The following is a 15837-nucleotide window of genomic DNA, read 5'->3' on the forward strand; positions in this document are numbered from 1 at the left end:
CACTTTGACTTGCACCATTAGTGTCCAGCTTGTTTAAAATGTTGTTGCTCCATTCATCCCCCTGACAGGAATCTTACTTTAATATCACCAAATATGCTGCAGAGGTTTTGACACAGAGCAGTCATAGTCATTTTATGAATACAACAGTCACAGACCATAAAAGTTCATTCACATTCATCCTCAAAAGGCCACACAAATTCATCATTCCAAGTAGGAATCTGGCATTTGACACTGAAATTGCTTTTGATCGGAAGGCTGGTAGGCAAAGGAAAGCTCTCTAGAGCTAGAAGAGCAGGTAACATATGATGATCAGAGACCATCTTGGTGGTAAATTAACTCACACGGGATTAAAACCCGAGGTCTCCGGTGCGGCAAGGCTATGCTTGACGTTTTTTGGAAGTTTTGTGACCCACCAATCATTACTGTGAGTCATACGTGCTGCTGCTCACAGATAAAAGTCCTCTAGAGGATCAGCTTGTTCGTTTTCATTTAGACGGAGCAGGCCGGGATGAGGGTTTACCATCGTAATCCACTTCTGGTAAATCTTAACCCCCAAAAACGGGGTGAAGATAAGTTTTTAAATACAGCAATAATTGAGTCCCTGAGGTTTTTTGCCCCCCTCCATCTTCCCTTTCCACAGTCCTCAGCAGAAACAGTCGCCTCTCAGCCTCTCAGGTGTCCTCGGATCACGGGTCTCCTGACTTTGGCTTCTCTGTCATGGCGTGGTCTTTGGACGAATCTTGGAGGTAAACACAATGCCAACAATTATAATTTTATTCAGAGCACAAAGGTGGATGCATTGCCAGTGTAGCCTCATCCTGTATGGAACCTGGGCTCTGTCTTTATTATGGCTAGAGCATGACATCACTCTCTCCACGTGTGTACCTGCTGTGTGTGTTTCCGTCTGGCTGTTTCTGTGGATGCGCTGGATGTAGAGAAGGAGCAGGAACAGGCAGAGGCCGATGAGAGATGATATCATGCCACAGAGCAGGAAGGCGTAGCTGCCCTGACTGTTGATCACCTGCAGGAAGAGACACACACACACACACACACACACACACACACACACACACACACACACACACACAGACTGTGGACTCATGCTTCTCCTTAGTCCTGCTTACATAGCTCCTATGCTTACATACACAAGTTTATTCATACACAAGCAAACATACACGTTGTGATTTCATACATGCTAACATCTGTGTGCACACCAGTGTGTTCATGCAGCGTGAGCACACACAAACACACATATACACCGATATATAAATACATAATTGCTCTACTTCTAATCTGCCAGATTATCTTGCATGAGTTTCATTAGTGAAGTTGTATTTATTTATAGAGTACATTTAAAAATGGCAGCCATCAGCCAAAGAACTGTACAAATTCCAAAAGAAAAAAAAATATTGTGGTTTGTTCTTCAGTTATCCTGGTCAGATTAAGTAATGATAGGATAGGATATTAAGTGATGTTAAAAATAATAATACATTTTATTTAAATAGCACCTTTAAAACACAGTTACAAAGTGCTTTACAATTAAACTATAATAAAACAAAAGAGTAATAAAATGAAAGAGAATTAGTAGTAGTAAGTAAGTAGCAGTAAGCAGTAAATAGTAAGTCAAAGGCACATGGGCTTGCAATGGGTCACCACTAATCGAGGAGGCTTCATCATAGGCCTTGTTCCCACCTGGTATTAACATCCGTCCTTAGAAACCCCAATACAAGCTGACACCTCTAAGATCAGGTGTAAACAGCAGCAATGCATACTCACAATGTGTCCTGAGTGATCGGATGCATTTGGAGGTGGTCTGGGACGCTTTTGCCTGCATCGTATTAGAGACATGTGTCCCAGGACTGCCTGAAGGACCGCCTACTAACCTGATGTCCTCTGTCTTGTCCAGCCCAACACCCCGACACCCACCAGACTGTCACTTTTCCAACAGAGAAAGTACGTAGTAATATCTGACCTGACTCTGGCCAGCAGCTGACCTGTCAGCTGATGGATCAAAAGCAAACTGAAGTGCAGGTCGGCTATAAAGCAGCTGGTTCATGAATGAAAACCTCCCTTAATAAGACATGAGCTCCCCCAAAAACATGATGCAAGAAATTTGGGGGGTATTTGATACTGAAATTGCTTTTGATCAGAAGGCTGGTAGGCAAAGGAAAGCTCTCTAGAGCTAGAAGAGCAGGTAAAATGTGATGATCGGAGACCATCTTGGTGGTAAATTAACTCACACGGGATTAAAACCCGAGGTCCCCGGTGCGGCAAGGCTATGCTTGACGTTTTTTGGAAGTTTTGTGACCCACCAATCATTATTGTGAGTCATACGTGCTGCTGCTCACAGATAAAAGTTCTCTAGACGATCAGCTTGTTCGTTTTCATTTAGACGGAGCTTGCCAGGATGAGGGTTTTCCATTGTAATCCACTGCTGGTAAGTCTTAACCTCCAAAAATGAGGTAAAATAAGTTTTTTTTTTTTTTTTTGCTCCCTGAGTTTTTTTTTGCCCGCTCATCTTCCCTTTCCACAGTCCTCAGCAGAAACAGTCGCCTCTCAGCACAACTAATATGTTTTTTGCTCCATGTCGAGCAAAAAACCCTGCATATCGTAAGACTCATGTGGAGGTGTATGTTAATGCCAGGTGTGTACGGACAGACCGACAGCTGTCCACTTGTGTTTGGATTGCCGAAAATGCCTTTTAATACCAGCTGGGAAAAGAGCCATAATGACTGGTGGAGAGTCCCAGGCATTTCAACCTGTGAGGGCAGTTCACACCTTGACGGCACATGAGGGTCGTGCAGGTCACACGTCACACAGAGGTGTTAATGGTGTGGAAACGGGGTTGGAGACACCAGCTGCAGTATCAGCAACCTGCAATGCCATCCAGACAACGCTTCCCAGGCAGGTGCACACCCATTAACACCTCTGCATTTATGTGACGCTGACAACTCCGGTCAGTGCAGGGCTGCTGTCCTGGGCTCCGAATTGACGGAGGGCCCAAAAGGGACCCCTGTCTTTTAAATAATCTGCTGGGGGGGTCCTTTGGAGATCTTTGAACTGTGGCTTAATAACCAAGGTACAAACCAAAGCATGATAAAGGTTAATAGTCCAGTAATTTTAAGCCGAATAAGGGGTCAACGTCAAACAAATTGCAGCAGAAACAAACTCAACTGATATATATATATATATATATATATATATATATATATATATATATATATATATATAAAGTGGTCTTCTTATGATACTAGCATGAAAATTGAGATGAGCTGTCTCTATGGGTCACTTGACAAGTAACCACTTAGAAATTTCAAAATGGCTGCCATTTTTCAAGATTGCTACCACCTTAGTGATATGCTCCTTTCTTCAGGAGGTGACTGCTGCTGAGATCAGGGAGCGCCACAATATAGCTTTTTTGATCAAACAGTCATTTTGCTGTGGGTAGCACTTTACTGGGTCCCCCTTGGTCGAACAATGCTAATTGCTGAACCACTAGAGTCTAGAGACACGAGAGACTTATCTCCCAGAAACAGCCTCACGGACCCAACTCCAAACCTCATCTCTGCAATGATAATTGCTAAAGACTGGTTTAAAGTTCCTTCTTCCTTAATGTTCATTGGTAGCCTAAATGGGTTCCATTCAGACCTTAATGTTTAGTATTTGACTGTTATATGTCAACAGGATTGATTACGAGATTTTCACCTGGCTAAACCCAAAGTTTATATCTGTTGTAGCATTTATGCAAATTAGTGTGTCCATAATTCAAATATGCACCATTAGCTCATTTCAAAAAACAATTTCAAAAAACTTGCAATACATTTTTTATTTGTCTTAAGGTAAGTAATCAACTCAGCAACTTTCATGGTGATACCTAAAGGTTAAAATTTTTACCCTATTCACATGAGAAAAAAAGTTAATAGGCGTTTGAATGGGCTATATTTTGGTCTTTTTTTTTAAACTTTCCCCCAGTGGGATTCTTTGGGGCTTTTTTTCCCTCACTCAGGACATACTGAGGATACAAAATCAGTTGAGTTTGCTTTTGTTGCAATTTGTTTGACCTTGAGTCATAAAATGACTGGACTATAGCTGTTACACCCTTACTGGCTACAAAGCTACACACACTTAACTCACACACACTCATGGAGGATTTCTTACCGATCCCACCAGCACCTGCAGCAACATCTCTCCTGTGCTGGCACTCGTCACCAGGACAGTTGTGGCACAACCTTTGGACACAGCCAGAGGAAACGTACACATGAGCTGACTTTGCAGTGTGTGTGTGTGAGTGTGTGTGCGAGTGTGTGTCTATTCTGTACCTTTATAGTCCAGTAGGTCCTCTGTGTAGGCCAGCATGCAGGGGAACACACTGCTGATGCACAGTCCCAGCACACAAGTACCAAAGAAAAGAAATACACTGCTGTAGTAGAGCAGCAGCAACATGCACTGCACCACTATAACCCCCACCTGAGAGAGAGAGAGAGGGGGAGAGAGAGAGAGAGAAAGAGAGAGAGCGAGAGAGAGAAAGAGAGAGAATCATCAAAAGCAACACAGCCAGTAATGCATCCAGGACACAACTCATAACAGTATTCACTTGTCAAAAATAACAATAATAATACAAAATATATATATTTCTAACACTAGCCAGCGTGGATAAATCTCAAACCAAACAAACAATGCATATGTGGACAAAGCTGCGTGTCTAGCGTGGTGTCCTTGTAATAAAATTAACTCAAAAGAGGAAAAAAACGAATGGCCTGCAGTTTTTCATTTAAAGTTGTTGGACTTTGAGATCCGTTGCGGAGTGGAAAGACAAAAGCATCAAGAAACCTAACGGGGACGGACAAAACCGACACCCCTTGGCCTTACAAACAGAGGAGAGAGTGACACAGAGCCGCACTTCTTATAAGGGATCTGAAGACATCACAGTGACTTGACAAGATAAGTGAAATGCGCTCAATGGTGAGAAAAGTCAGTGTGCAGTTTGAGCTGCAAAATGTGCCAATTGTGGTCCTGTAGTGGGGAAATGAGCAGCAATACTACATATAAATGAAGAATAGTACTGGACAGTTAAGTGATTGTTATTTGTGTACAGGCCACAAGTTAAATCACCAATATTTAGACATTGTTTAGTTATTACATGTTTTTTTTGTCTAAAGCACTGTATTTGTATCATAGCTCTGTTCAGTGATGCTGGAAAGAAGCAGGCATGCAGGGAAAGGGGTAGGCGGACAGCAGGCAGGTATGCAGGCAGGAATTACAGCTTTAAATCAAGATTGTCTGAAGGGTTGAAATTTCCAAAGTAAACAAAAAAAAAAAAAAGGAATTTCTGAAGCTTATGTTTCCAGAAGTGTAAAACGTTCAAAACAGCAAATTAAACTGAGCTTAAAGAAGCACAGACCATATTGGTCACCCAGCATCTTCCATTGTCGTGGCATACGGAGGACGTCATCTTAACCGATCAAAGTGACCGTCAAAATAAAAGTCTCAAGTCATGGGTGAATTAATATAAAGCAAGATAAAAGCTCAGATCTGGTTCCTACAATTTAACCGGTGTTGTTCTGTAGTGAACTGAGAATCCATTTGTTTTGACTAAGTAGGCTACTAACTGAAGTGCATTTAGAGTGTGCACAGTGCAGGTGAGAGAGACAGAGACATCCATTAAAATGCATCTTGGGTGATCCGATTACAAGATGCATCGAGCATGCATTGAGATCCGATCGCTCAGACCACATATAGAGGTGCTCTGGGCAGCACATGGCCATATTCTGTTAGCAGTGTGTCTGCAAATGCATCCTGGGCCACAGTGAAGGACCGCCCACTCAACTGATGTCCTCGACGTGAGCGGAAGCCCATACTCATTCGCGCCAATAGCGTCATATTAGATCTTGATCTTTTATTGGTCATATTTTGGGTTAAAACACTTTGTCGTCATGGTGGCAATAATTAAGACATATTTATGGATAAAATACAGGGGAGACGGATGGGAAATGAACTCAAACACTGGCCTCCCCGCGCGATAGTCCTGTGTTTTGTCTGTATTGTTTTGATTTTGCACGCACGCCAAGGTCTTTGCAAACATCTTCCTTTAATTTCCAGCAGACGAGTCACGGGAGGTGCATTGCCGCCTCTCGCCTGGTTGAAAACCACAACGCGTTTGGCCTTTGCAAACGGAGATAATCCTCATGTTTATTTGCATCTAGAGCAAAAAGAAGTGAGATCCGATTGTAAGCTGTCACTTCAGACGTCCACCTGTGACTTGTAATTCGAAGTGTAAACAGCTCCAGAGAGAAACGGCAGCGAGGTAAAGGACAGTGAACACACTCGAGTGTTCTTTCGGACAGAGACTCTGTTTTCACAGGTTCCCATAGTGTACAGTGTGAGTGAGTCCTTATTTAGTTTGGATTAAAGATCCTGGTAGCTGTATACTTAACGTGACAATAGGCCTCTTCTACATGATGCCACCTGACCCTCTGATTGGTACTCCCACCCAGTTCAAATATTTGGTTTCCCTTTCTATGACCGTGGTAGATCTTGAGCTTTTTTTCAACCTTTTACCAGACACTGTTACTGTATCTGACGCACAAATCAAACTGTGAGAAACCTCAGAGTATTCATCGGCAAAGTTTTGAGTCTTCTGCATACCATGGAGCTGCAGGTGTACTGGGAGGAAGAGCATTTGACATAAACTAAGAGACTATACTTCAGTTAGATCAGAAGATAATACAACATCAAATGGAAAGCTGCACATGCACTGAAAAAAAGTGTATGCTACATAACATAATGTGATGCAATGTGCCGTCTGGTGATGCAGAGGTGCTTTGCTTGTGCAACCCACTGAAAGCTGAGAGGAGTTATGGCTCTCAAAGGGAAGAGGATCTGTGGATTGAAACTGCCTGTGAAGCTCCTTCCCATAGCAGCCAGCAGGAGCCTGGTCCAATTTATGTGAGCACAGATGGTATGGGAGCTATTAATCATGCTATGGATGCCCCTAAAGCCATTCCAGAAGTGTAATATAAGTCTTAATATGAACTCTTATCTCTCATTTGTTTACTTGTATTCACTTGAAGAGCTTATGAGCAGTTACGCTGCTTTCTATGTCTAATTATTATAAGGGATGAGTCAGGATTTTAGATGCTGGCCTCCTCTCAGGTTAGAAGCCAGAGACTAAACCGAGGAATTCAAGAGGAATCAACAATCAACACTGATAACTTGCCTTAATTTCATTGATAAGTACATAACTAATGTCTCTATTTCTTATTAACTCTCTCTCTCTGGCTTACATTCACTCAGCAGGCTGAAGCATTAGCACCAGAGCCAATGATCTACTGGGGATATGTGGATGACTTTGATGTTATTGTTCTCATCACTTGAAGGATCATGCCTTTCCGAGTTTGACTTGTCATCAACAGATGTGATTTTATCCGTCCAACAGAAATATTGCTTGCATAAATATGTCCAGAATACACCTTGGTAGCTCAGAAGTCAAGCCTATACCCCCAGTTCACTCCCACTCCTGTACAAAAAAAAAAATATGAAAAACCGCTGTGCGAAACTGTGAAACTTGAGAGTTGTCATGCATAGGTAATACTCAGCACACTCTAATGCAACCGATATCTGTGAAGGACGGATATGATTACAAGAATAGACGAGAAGACAAAACAGGAGCGGTGTGGTCCATTAATGGCTGAGCTGACCTTGGTGTCGGTGAATGTGTGTTCTTACCAGACTGACAGTGAGCAGTCGGGCTGCTTTGTATCGGTAAGACAGGTAGATGAAAGCCAGCCGGCCTGCAGTGATGGACGCCCAGAACACACTGTCCAGGCAGCCCGCCGCCTTGTGCCCCATCGACACAGGAGGGGAAACGGCGTAAGTGTAGACAAAGCCAGCGTACGAGCCCTGGAGGCACGGAGGCACAGCAGAATATTAACAAGTGCATGGATGTATGCGTACATGCAGGTGTATGCACTCTAAAATTTGGTGGGAACAGGATACGCACAATGATTCCATCAGTTATGAAGAGGATGGCTCCGCCCAGAATATGGATGATGAAGAACGTGGGAGGGCGACCCCGAAGTTTGTCAGGATTAAAACACCAGTACTCGCTCACATGACCTGGGGAAACAGGGGTAGTTTTTTTTTTTTTTATTATTATTTCTATTGAAGATTGAGGTCAATTCAAACACACACACACACACACACACACTCACTCACAGCCTTACCTTCGTTGACCCCCCCTGACCCTGTGGTGTTCCTGGACGACAGAGAGTCTCGGTCCAGCAGACGAGGACTGGATCTAAAGCAAGGTAGCAGCCTTTCATAGTACATCAATACAAACACTGCTGCAGGGACAGGGAGCTGGGGAGAAATACACACACACACACACACACACACACACACACACACACACACACTATTGTTACCATCATCATATTGACAAGTGAAACCACTGGTTACTGACTCGCCTGACCCTCCACTCACCAGGTACCGCATGAACCACAAAAACTGAACACACACTGTCTTATCTGATCGTCCGCTTGAAAAGGATCCAATTCAAATGGAAAAATGCTGCAGTATTTCCAGTTAGGCATGAGTTTATCCAAAGGGCAACGCTGAGGCATACGACCGATTCAAGGCACACGAATGAAAAAGAATTTTCAAAGGAGCAAAACTAAAAAACAAGCACACACTGTCGAGTCTTGGAAAATGAGACCCGATGTCTTGAACTGTTTGAATGAACGTTTGAAATGTTTTATTGCAGCAGCAGAATATTGTTAGAGTTTGGCATCTAGGCTTTGAATTCATCATTCTGCGCAGATATGCTTATGTTGCTTATGTGATGAGTAAATATAAGTAAAAACTGTATGCCTTTATTTATAAAATCTTCGCAATCCTCGCACCTCATCCTCGTCTCACATGGGATGGATTAGGACGTGAGGAAGAGACGCAAGGAAAGGAACCAAGGGTGCACAAACTGAGAGATGACATCACTGTCATTTGTTTATGGTAATTATGTCAATATTATGTCAGGAAAATGCAGGACAAAGAAAAGTATTTATTAAAATCAACACGGCCACATGCCAAAATTCCTTTCTTACTACTCTGACTCTTGTTTTTCGAGTGTTCCTGATTATTCCGCATACCTCGTTTTTTTTTTTTTTCTTTTTTTTTGGGGTGAGGTTGTGCCAGATCATCAGTTGTATCAGTTGTCATGGAAAAGTTCATTTTTTACCCCCGTAATTTAATTTAAAAACTGACACGTTCATATATTTTAGATTCATCACACATAAAGTGAAATATTTCAAACTTTTTTTTTTTTATGATCACGGCTTGATTATGGTTTTTGAAAATCAAAACTCCAGCATCTCAAAATATTAAAATATTACCTAAAACCAATCAAAAAATGATTTAGAATACAGAAATGTCGACCCTCTGAAAAGTATGTTGATTTATGTGCGGCATGGAGGCGATCAGCCTGTGGCTCTGCTCAGGTCTTATGGAAGCCCAAGCTGCTTTGATAGCGGCCTTCAGCTTGTCTGTACTGTAGTCATGCATGGCCTCATTTACATGCACACAACCTTACAAACATACACACTGTGCAGAGTGGCCGTCAGTGTTGGCCAGTGCTGTTCGGGATATTCTGCCATGCGGTATCTTTACTTAGTCAAATCACACCGCTCTGCCTGCTCTCATATCTAAGCTGCGAGTGGAGGAGTGGCTCTCAGTTTGGAGTCATCAGCCTCCCTTCCTCTGTCATCACATAAAACAAGAGGCAAGTTACTGTACTTTCAGGAGAAAATGCAAATTAATGCAGCATGGCGCTCTGAAATCTAGACAGACAGTGGAGCAGCATAAAAAAAAACACCCACGTTGATAAAAGCCATGATCCAGAAGGCATATGAGACCCTGGTGACGATGACGCCCTCGGTGTGCAGAGGATACTGGGAGATGTTGTGGGGCAACATGCCCTTCCCGGCCAGCGTGCTGCGGAGGTGCCCCAGGTCTGAGGACGAGGAGGAGTTGCTGGTCCAGTTGGCGCTCAGGACGCAGCAGTCCTCCGCCAGGAAAGGGTCGGCCACCAAGGGGCTGACCAGCGCTCCCAGGCCGATGAAGAAATGCAAAGCCTGGGAAGAGGTGCAGAGGGGTGGGAGTGGTGGTGGTGGTGGTGGGAGGGAGGTTACTTTGAAAATACTGTCCTTTAAAGATAACAGAGCATTTGCTTAAAACTGGAATCAGTGATGTAATGTGCAAAGTGAGACATACATCAATTACTTTCAGTTACTTCAGAAAAACGGGTCATTTATTCCACTGCATATACTGATATTTGAAGCAGCTATCATTGCATTGGTAAAGATGTTCAGCATGATGTCTATTTATGGAGATATGTTGTCTAAATTGGGCTGTATCCGTTTCAAAGCAAAACAATATTATTAGAATGCAAAAAAATAATAATAAAAAAAGACAATCCAGTCTATAAATGTGCTATTCCTGTTTATTTTTCATTTCATGCTATCAATTCTTCTGTGCATATAGGCGCCACCACCTTTTTTTTTTTTTTTTTTTTTTTGAAATGGTAAGCAAGAATTAATCTCTTCTTATATTTTTATGTCTATGCATGTTTCTCTTTTTAAATGCTACCTAGAATTGATTAATAAAAAAAGAGCAAAAATCCTGTTTCTGATTGAACACAGTAATAAAAGCTGTGAAACAAATGAGAATAATAGAAATAATACTGGAAAATTGATAGTTAAGGAAGATGAATTCCAACATATGATATTTATTATACTATTGGCCCTGTTCTGGATTAATTAGTTTCTCACTTGTTAAATATTAATGTACACTATATTACCAAAAGTATTCGCTCACCCATTCAAATGATCAGAATCAGGTGTCCTAATCACTTGGCCTGGCCACAGGTGTATTAAATCAAGCACTCAGGCATGCAGACTGTGAAACAAGACATTTGTGAAAGAATGGGCCGCTCTCAGGAGCTCAGTGAATTCCAGCGTGGAACTGTCATAGGATGCCACCTGTGCAACAAATCCAGTCGTGAAATTTCCTCGCTCCTAAATATTCCACAGTCAACTGTCAGCTGTATTATAACAAAATGGAAGCGTTTGGGAACAACAGCAACTCAGCCACAAAGTGGTAGGCCACGTAAAGTGACGGAGAGGGGTCAGCGGATGCTGAAGCGCATAGTGCAAAGAGGTCGCCGACTTTCTGCACAGTCAATTGCTACAGAGCTACAAACTTCATGTGACCTTCAGATTAGCCCAAGTACAGTACGCAGAGAGCTTCATGGAATGGGTTTCCATGGCCGAGCAGCTGCAGCCAAGCCACACATCACCAAGTGCAATGCAAAGCGTCGGATGCAATGGTGTAAAGCACGCCGCCACTGGCCTCTAGAGCAGTGGAGACGCGTTCTCTGGAGTGATGAATCACGCTTTTCCATCTGGCAATCTGATGGACGAGTCTGGGTTTGGAGGTTGCCAGGAGAACGGTACATTTCAGACTGCATTGTGCCGACTGTGAAATTTGGTGGAGGAGGAATTATGGTGTGGGGTTGTTTTGCAGGAGCTGGGCTTGGCCCCTTAGTTCCAGTGAAAGGAACTTTGAATGCTTCAGGATACCAAAACATTTTGGACAATTCCATGCTCCCAACCTTGTGGGAACCGTTTGGAGCGGGCCCCTTCCTCTTCCAACATGACTGTGCACCAGTGCACAAAGCAAGGTCCATAAAGACATGGATGACAGAGTCTGGTGTGGATGAACTTGACTGGCCTGCACAGAGTCCTGACCTGAACCCGATAGAACACCTTTGGGATGAATTAGAGCGGAGACTGAGAGCCAGGCCTTCTCGACCAACATCAGTGTGTGACCTCACCAATGCGCTTTTGGAAGAATGGTCAAAAATTCCTATAAACACTCTCCTCAACCTTGTGGACAGTCTTCCCAGAAGAGTTGAAGGTGTAATAGCTGCAAAAGGTGGACCGACATCATATTGAACTCTATGGGTTAGGAATGGGATGGCACTTCAGTTCATAGTATGAGTAAAGGCAGGTGAGCGAATACTTTTGGTAATATAGTGTATATAATGAAAAATGAACTATAATATGCGTGTCTTTGTGTGGATCTATATTGTCCATCCCTAACAATCTCACACTCTCACACACACCCACACCCACACACACACCCCTCTCCTCTCTGACCTGCAGGAAGACCGCAGAGTCTTTCTGATACAGCTTCACCAGCTGCAGGTTGGCAATGGTGTCAATCACCCCCATCGCCAGCCCAGCGATCGCCATGGCGACAGACAACAGTATCACATGATGACACAGTGGGATGATGGCAAACACCAGTGAGATGATGAGAGTGCAGCAGCAGAGGGCTGACAGGGAGAACACGAGCCTGGGGGAGATGGGGGAGGAGGGCTGTGTTACTGAAATAACAGTGCCATCAAACTGAAAATGCTTTTCTAACCCCAACTCAGTGGATTCATAGCACTGCACTCTATTTTACATTTTCAAATACTTTCATGTAGTACTGAGTAGCATAAATAACCCCAGTTTCTCTTATTTGTGTAAAGGTGCTTGTGAGAGACTTTAGTTATGCCACTGAATTCAGCAGATTCAGAAACATGTAAGTTTAATAATGACATGCATTTGTGTTCTTTATAAGATGACAAGTGCATGTTACTGCAAAAATAGCTCCCATTTCTTTAAATTTAATGTATTACAGTATAGGTACATGTGAAAACTGTTAAACGTGGCATTGTATTCAAAAAGCACAGATAAATGCTGCATCTCTTCCATAATGAAATGCTTTCATCATGTTCATATGAGCAGAGAGGTGAACGTTATAGGAAAACTTGTATTTCCCTCCATGTATTTGGGTTAAATGACAATGAAAGACTATGACTCAGTAAAAATGGATCTCAGTTGCCACATTATAGTAACCAGTTACTTAAAATGTGATGTACAAATACATCTGAAAATATCTGATGTTGTAGCAATATTGAAAAAGCAATGACATTTTCAGAATAGCTTTTTTTTTTTTTTTTTTTTTTAAAGTTTGGCGTTTCACCTTGAAAGGCCATCTCTTCTCTAAACTTGCATGTTAGACGAAACTATCTTACAAGTAAACAACATGACTTTAGTTTTAGGTTTATACTCCTCTACATTGCACATGATTTAGTCTGGTGTCAAATGTAACTTTCATTTCTAAACTTAGGCTTCTATGGCTTCCTATCAATAATAAAGGATAAAGGATTTCCAGCCCGTGGCTTCAGTAAAGTCACCTTGAGGCGGTGCAGCTCTGCTAACTTTTATTTACCCACTCTGTGTATAAGAGCCCTCAAGCAGCAGTTAACTTCTTTATTATCTTCACCTTGCATTCTCCATGTTTGCTGCCAACTTTCCACTTTCCTTGTACCCTTGTCTTTTAAACCTTTCATTGGGTATAAGAACATTTTATACCCAGTGGTGTACTGGTAAATAAAACAGAGGGTAAACTAGTCAGTGATTATCAAAAGGCAAACAACCTCAAGTAGAAACAAAAATCAGATATATTTTCAGCCTCGTTTTTGAATCACTGAGTGTTTTTTTGAGTGAAAAGCACCTTTAAAGCTAGGTTTTTGTCATTGTGGCGTCTTTAAGACAGTTTTGCAGAGTGAACCCTGCAGCAAAAATGTCCAAAAAGCACAAGACACTGCATCAGTACCACATGACTTTGAGCTCATCCACCCAAACAATCAATTAAAGTCGTGGGAAAGTGACTGAACTGTTCTGTGTGTGTGAGAGCTGTTTTTGTTGGTCGGCAGCCACATGTGTAGATGATGTATGACACCTCTGGATGCAGGAAGTGTCAATGTACTTTGACTTACAGAAGAAGGAGGAAGGAAGATTGTTTCTAAGTGGACCATGGATATGAAAAGATGTTTAAACACCGAGAAATATCACACACAAACATACTCATGGGTGTTCACACATGTCCACTGCCATTATGTTCCCACACTCTCTCTCTCTCTCTCTCTCTCTCTCTCTCTCTCTCTCTCTCTCTCACAGTACCAGGGACTAGGGGAGGAACTGAAACTATCATTGCCATTTGAATTTTGCAGATAGCCTGTCAAATATCGTCTTCCTAGACTGTCCTAAAAGCCTGAACAGTGTCTTATAAATGCTTCCAGTCTGTATATTTAATCACTTTAATCAATATTTCAACCCCATAGTATGAATCATTAACTATACAGTAACTCACATGTTGGTTTACAACCAGTTTGAGCTCAGTTTCTACACTGCACACTATGATTTTGTCATGTTAGGCTGCAGGTTCGCCAATTAGTATGCTATACAGTTACCACAGCAAACTTATATGTTGTAGTAAAAATGTTACACTTAAATAAAAGTAATAACATAATAACTTAGGGAATATTATAGTTATACCATAGGGGATAGAAAAAAATACATTAAAGTATAGAACAATAAAGGTATAACTCACTATTATGCACCATAGAAAACATAATAACAGAAAACAAGTCATAGCAGTACTATAAGACTTTTCTGTAGTAAAATGATCACAACTATATCCCACTGTAATTCCCAATAGAAACATAATTTTGAGACCATAAGAGATTAAATAAACATAAGCTATGAAAAGGTCGCTATAAACTCACTGCTGAGCACCACAGACACACTAAAAGTCCCTATATGAATAAAGGTATATTACAGCACATTTTCTGCTAAGGGGTCCTTTATTTTTTGCTATAAATTTTTACGTCATAAAACTCTCTTTGGTGGCCACTGCAGCAGACTCACGTTTTCTTGCAGAGTCCTCCCAGGCTGCTGCCCAGCAGCAGGAAGAACTGCTGGCAGAAGAAGACCCAGGTGATCTGCTGCAGGGTGGACTGGGTCTGACACCGCAGGTCCAGGATGGTCGGGCCCAGGAAGGCGATGCACAGCCCGAAGCTGAAGAACACACTCCAGTAGGTCAGCGTGTGTTGCCAGTTGCGCTTGAACAGCGTCCAGATCCGCTCGTCCAGCAGCTTCATGTCGGCCCAAGAGAGGAAGCCGCCCCCAAAACAACAACAGCAACTTTTTATTCAGAGTGTGTGTGTCACGGTGTGGCTCTCCAGCGGGGACACAGAGACGGAACAGAGGGGTAGGTACACATACCCCTGCACCGAGAAGTCGCCCTGCCACAGCAGATCTTACTTTGTATATCAAATTAGCGTATGGACGGACGCGATGCTGATTGGCTGATGTCCCAAGAGCCCCGCCCCCTCTCAGGCTTGCCTACAGTGCCTCCAAAACTGATGGTCCTTACACCTCCAGCAAAAATGAGACATTTTCACACCAATTCTATGCCTTATAATAATAATAATAATAATAATAATAATAATAATTGTTATAGTTATTGTTATTATAAATTTCTTATTCTCATAAATTTAAGAAGATTTAAGAAGACAGTTGCACTCCCACCACTTTCAAAATTCAAGATTCAAGATTCAAGGTTGAATCTTGAAACCAACAAGAGTTCCCAGTCTTTTCATGACAAATATCCCTGTAACATTTAAGCTCTATCTGTAGTTGGTGAGATTACAGTCTAGACGATACGGAGGAAATGAAATGAATATAATAAGAGTGAAGCTGAATTTTTTTGTTATCCTTTCAGTGCTGTCAAGGTCTCTTGAGAGTGATTATTGTCATGCAGTTAACAGTCAGCTCTCCTGCAGCCTGTGCAGGTTGGCTCTGACATGCTGCACGTGTATTTGCAGGACATAAAGAGCTCATGAGGCTTTGGCTTTATTACAGGCCGCAACAGGTTGGTGTAAAAATGAAT

The 15837-nt window shown here is 42.2% G+C and overlaps 1 protein-coding gene across 1 annotated transcript; it reads right to left on the reverse strand.

The window, feature by feature from the left end:
• Positions 1 to 63: 63 nt before the first annotated feature.
• On the reverse strand, positions 64 to 15160 carry mfsd4aa (major facilitator superfamily domain containing 4Aa). The gene is made up of 10 exons (XM_030052053.1): positions 14814 to 15160; positions 12210 to 12408; positions 9870 to 10124; positions 8223 to 8358; positions 8000 to 8115; positions 7726 to 7899; positions 4320 to 4467; positions 4159 to 4229; positions 886 to 1021; positions 64 to 739 (listed from the first exon to the last, which is right to left on the reverse strand). The coding sequence occupies exons 1-10, from the start codon at positions 15044 to 15046 to the stop codon at positions 687 to 689; spliced, it is 1521 nt and encodes a 506-aa protein (XP_029907913.1). The 5' UTR covers positions 15047 to 15160; the 3' UTR covers positions 64 to 686.
• Positions 15161 to 15837: the final 677 nt, after the last annotated feature.

This window comes from Myripristis murdjan, chromosome 5 (genome assembly GCF_902150065.1).
Source record: "Myripristis murdjan chromosome 5, fMyrMur1.1, whole genome shotgun sequence".
NCBI lineage: Eukaryota > Metazoa > Chordata > Actinopteri > Holocentriformes > Holocentridae > Myripristis > Myripristis murdjan.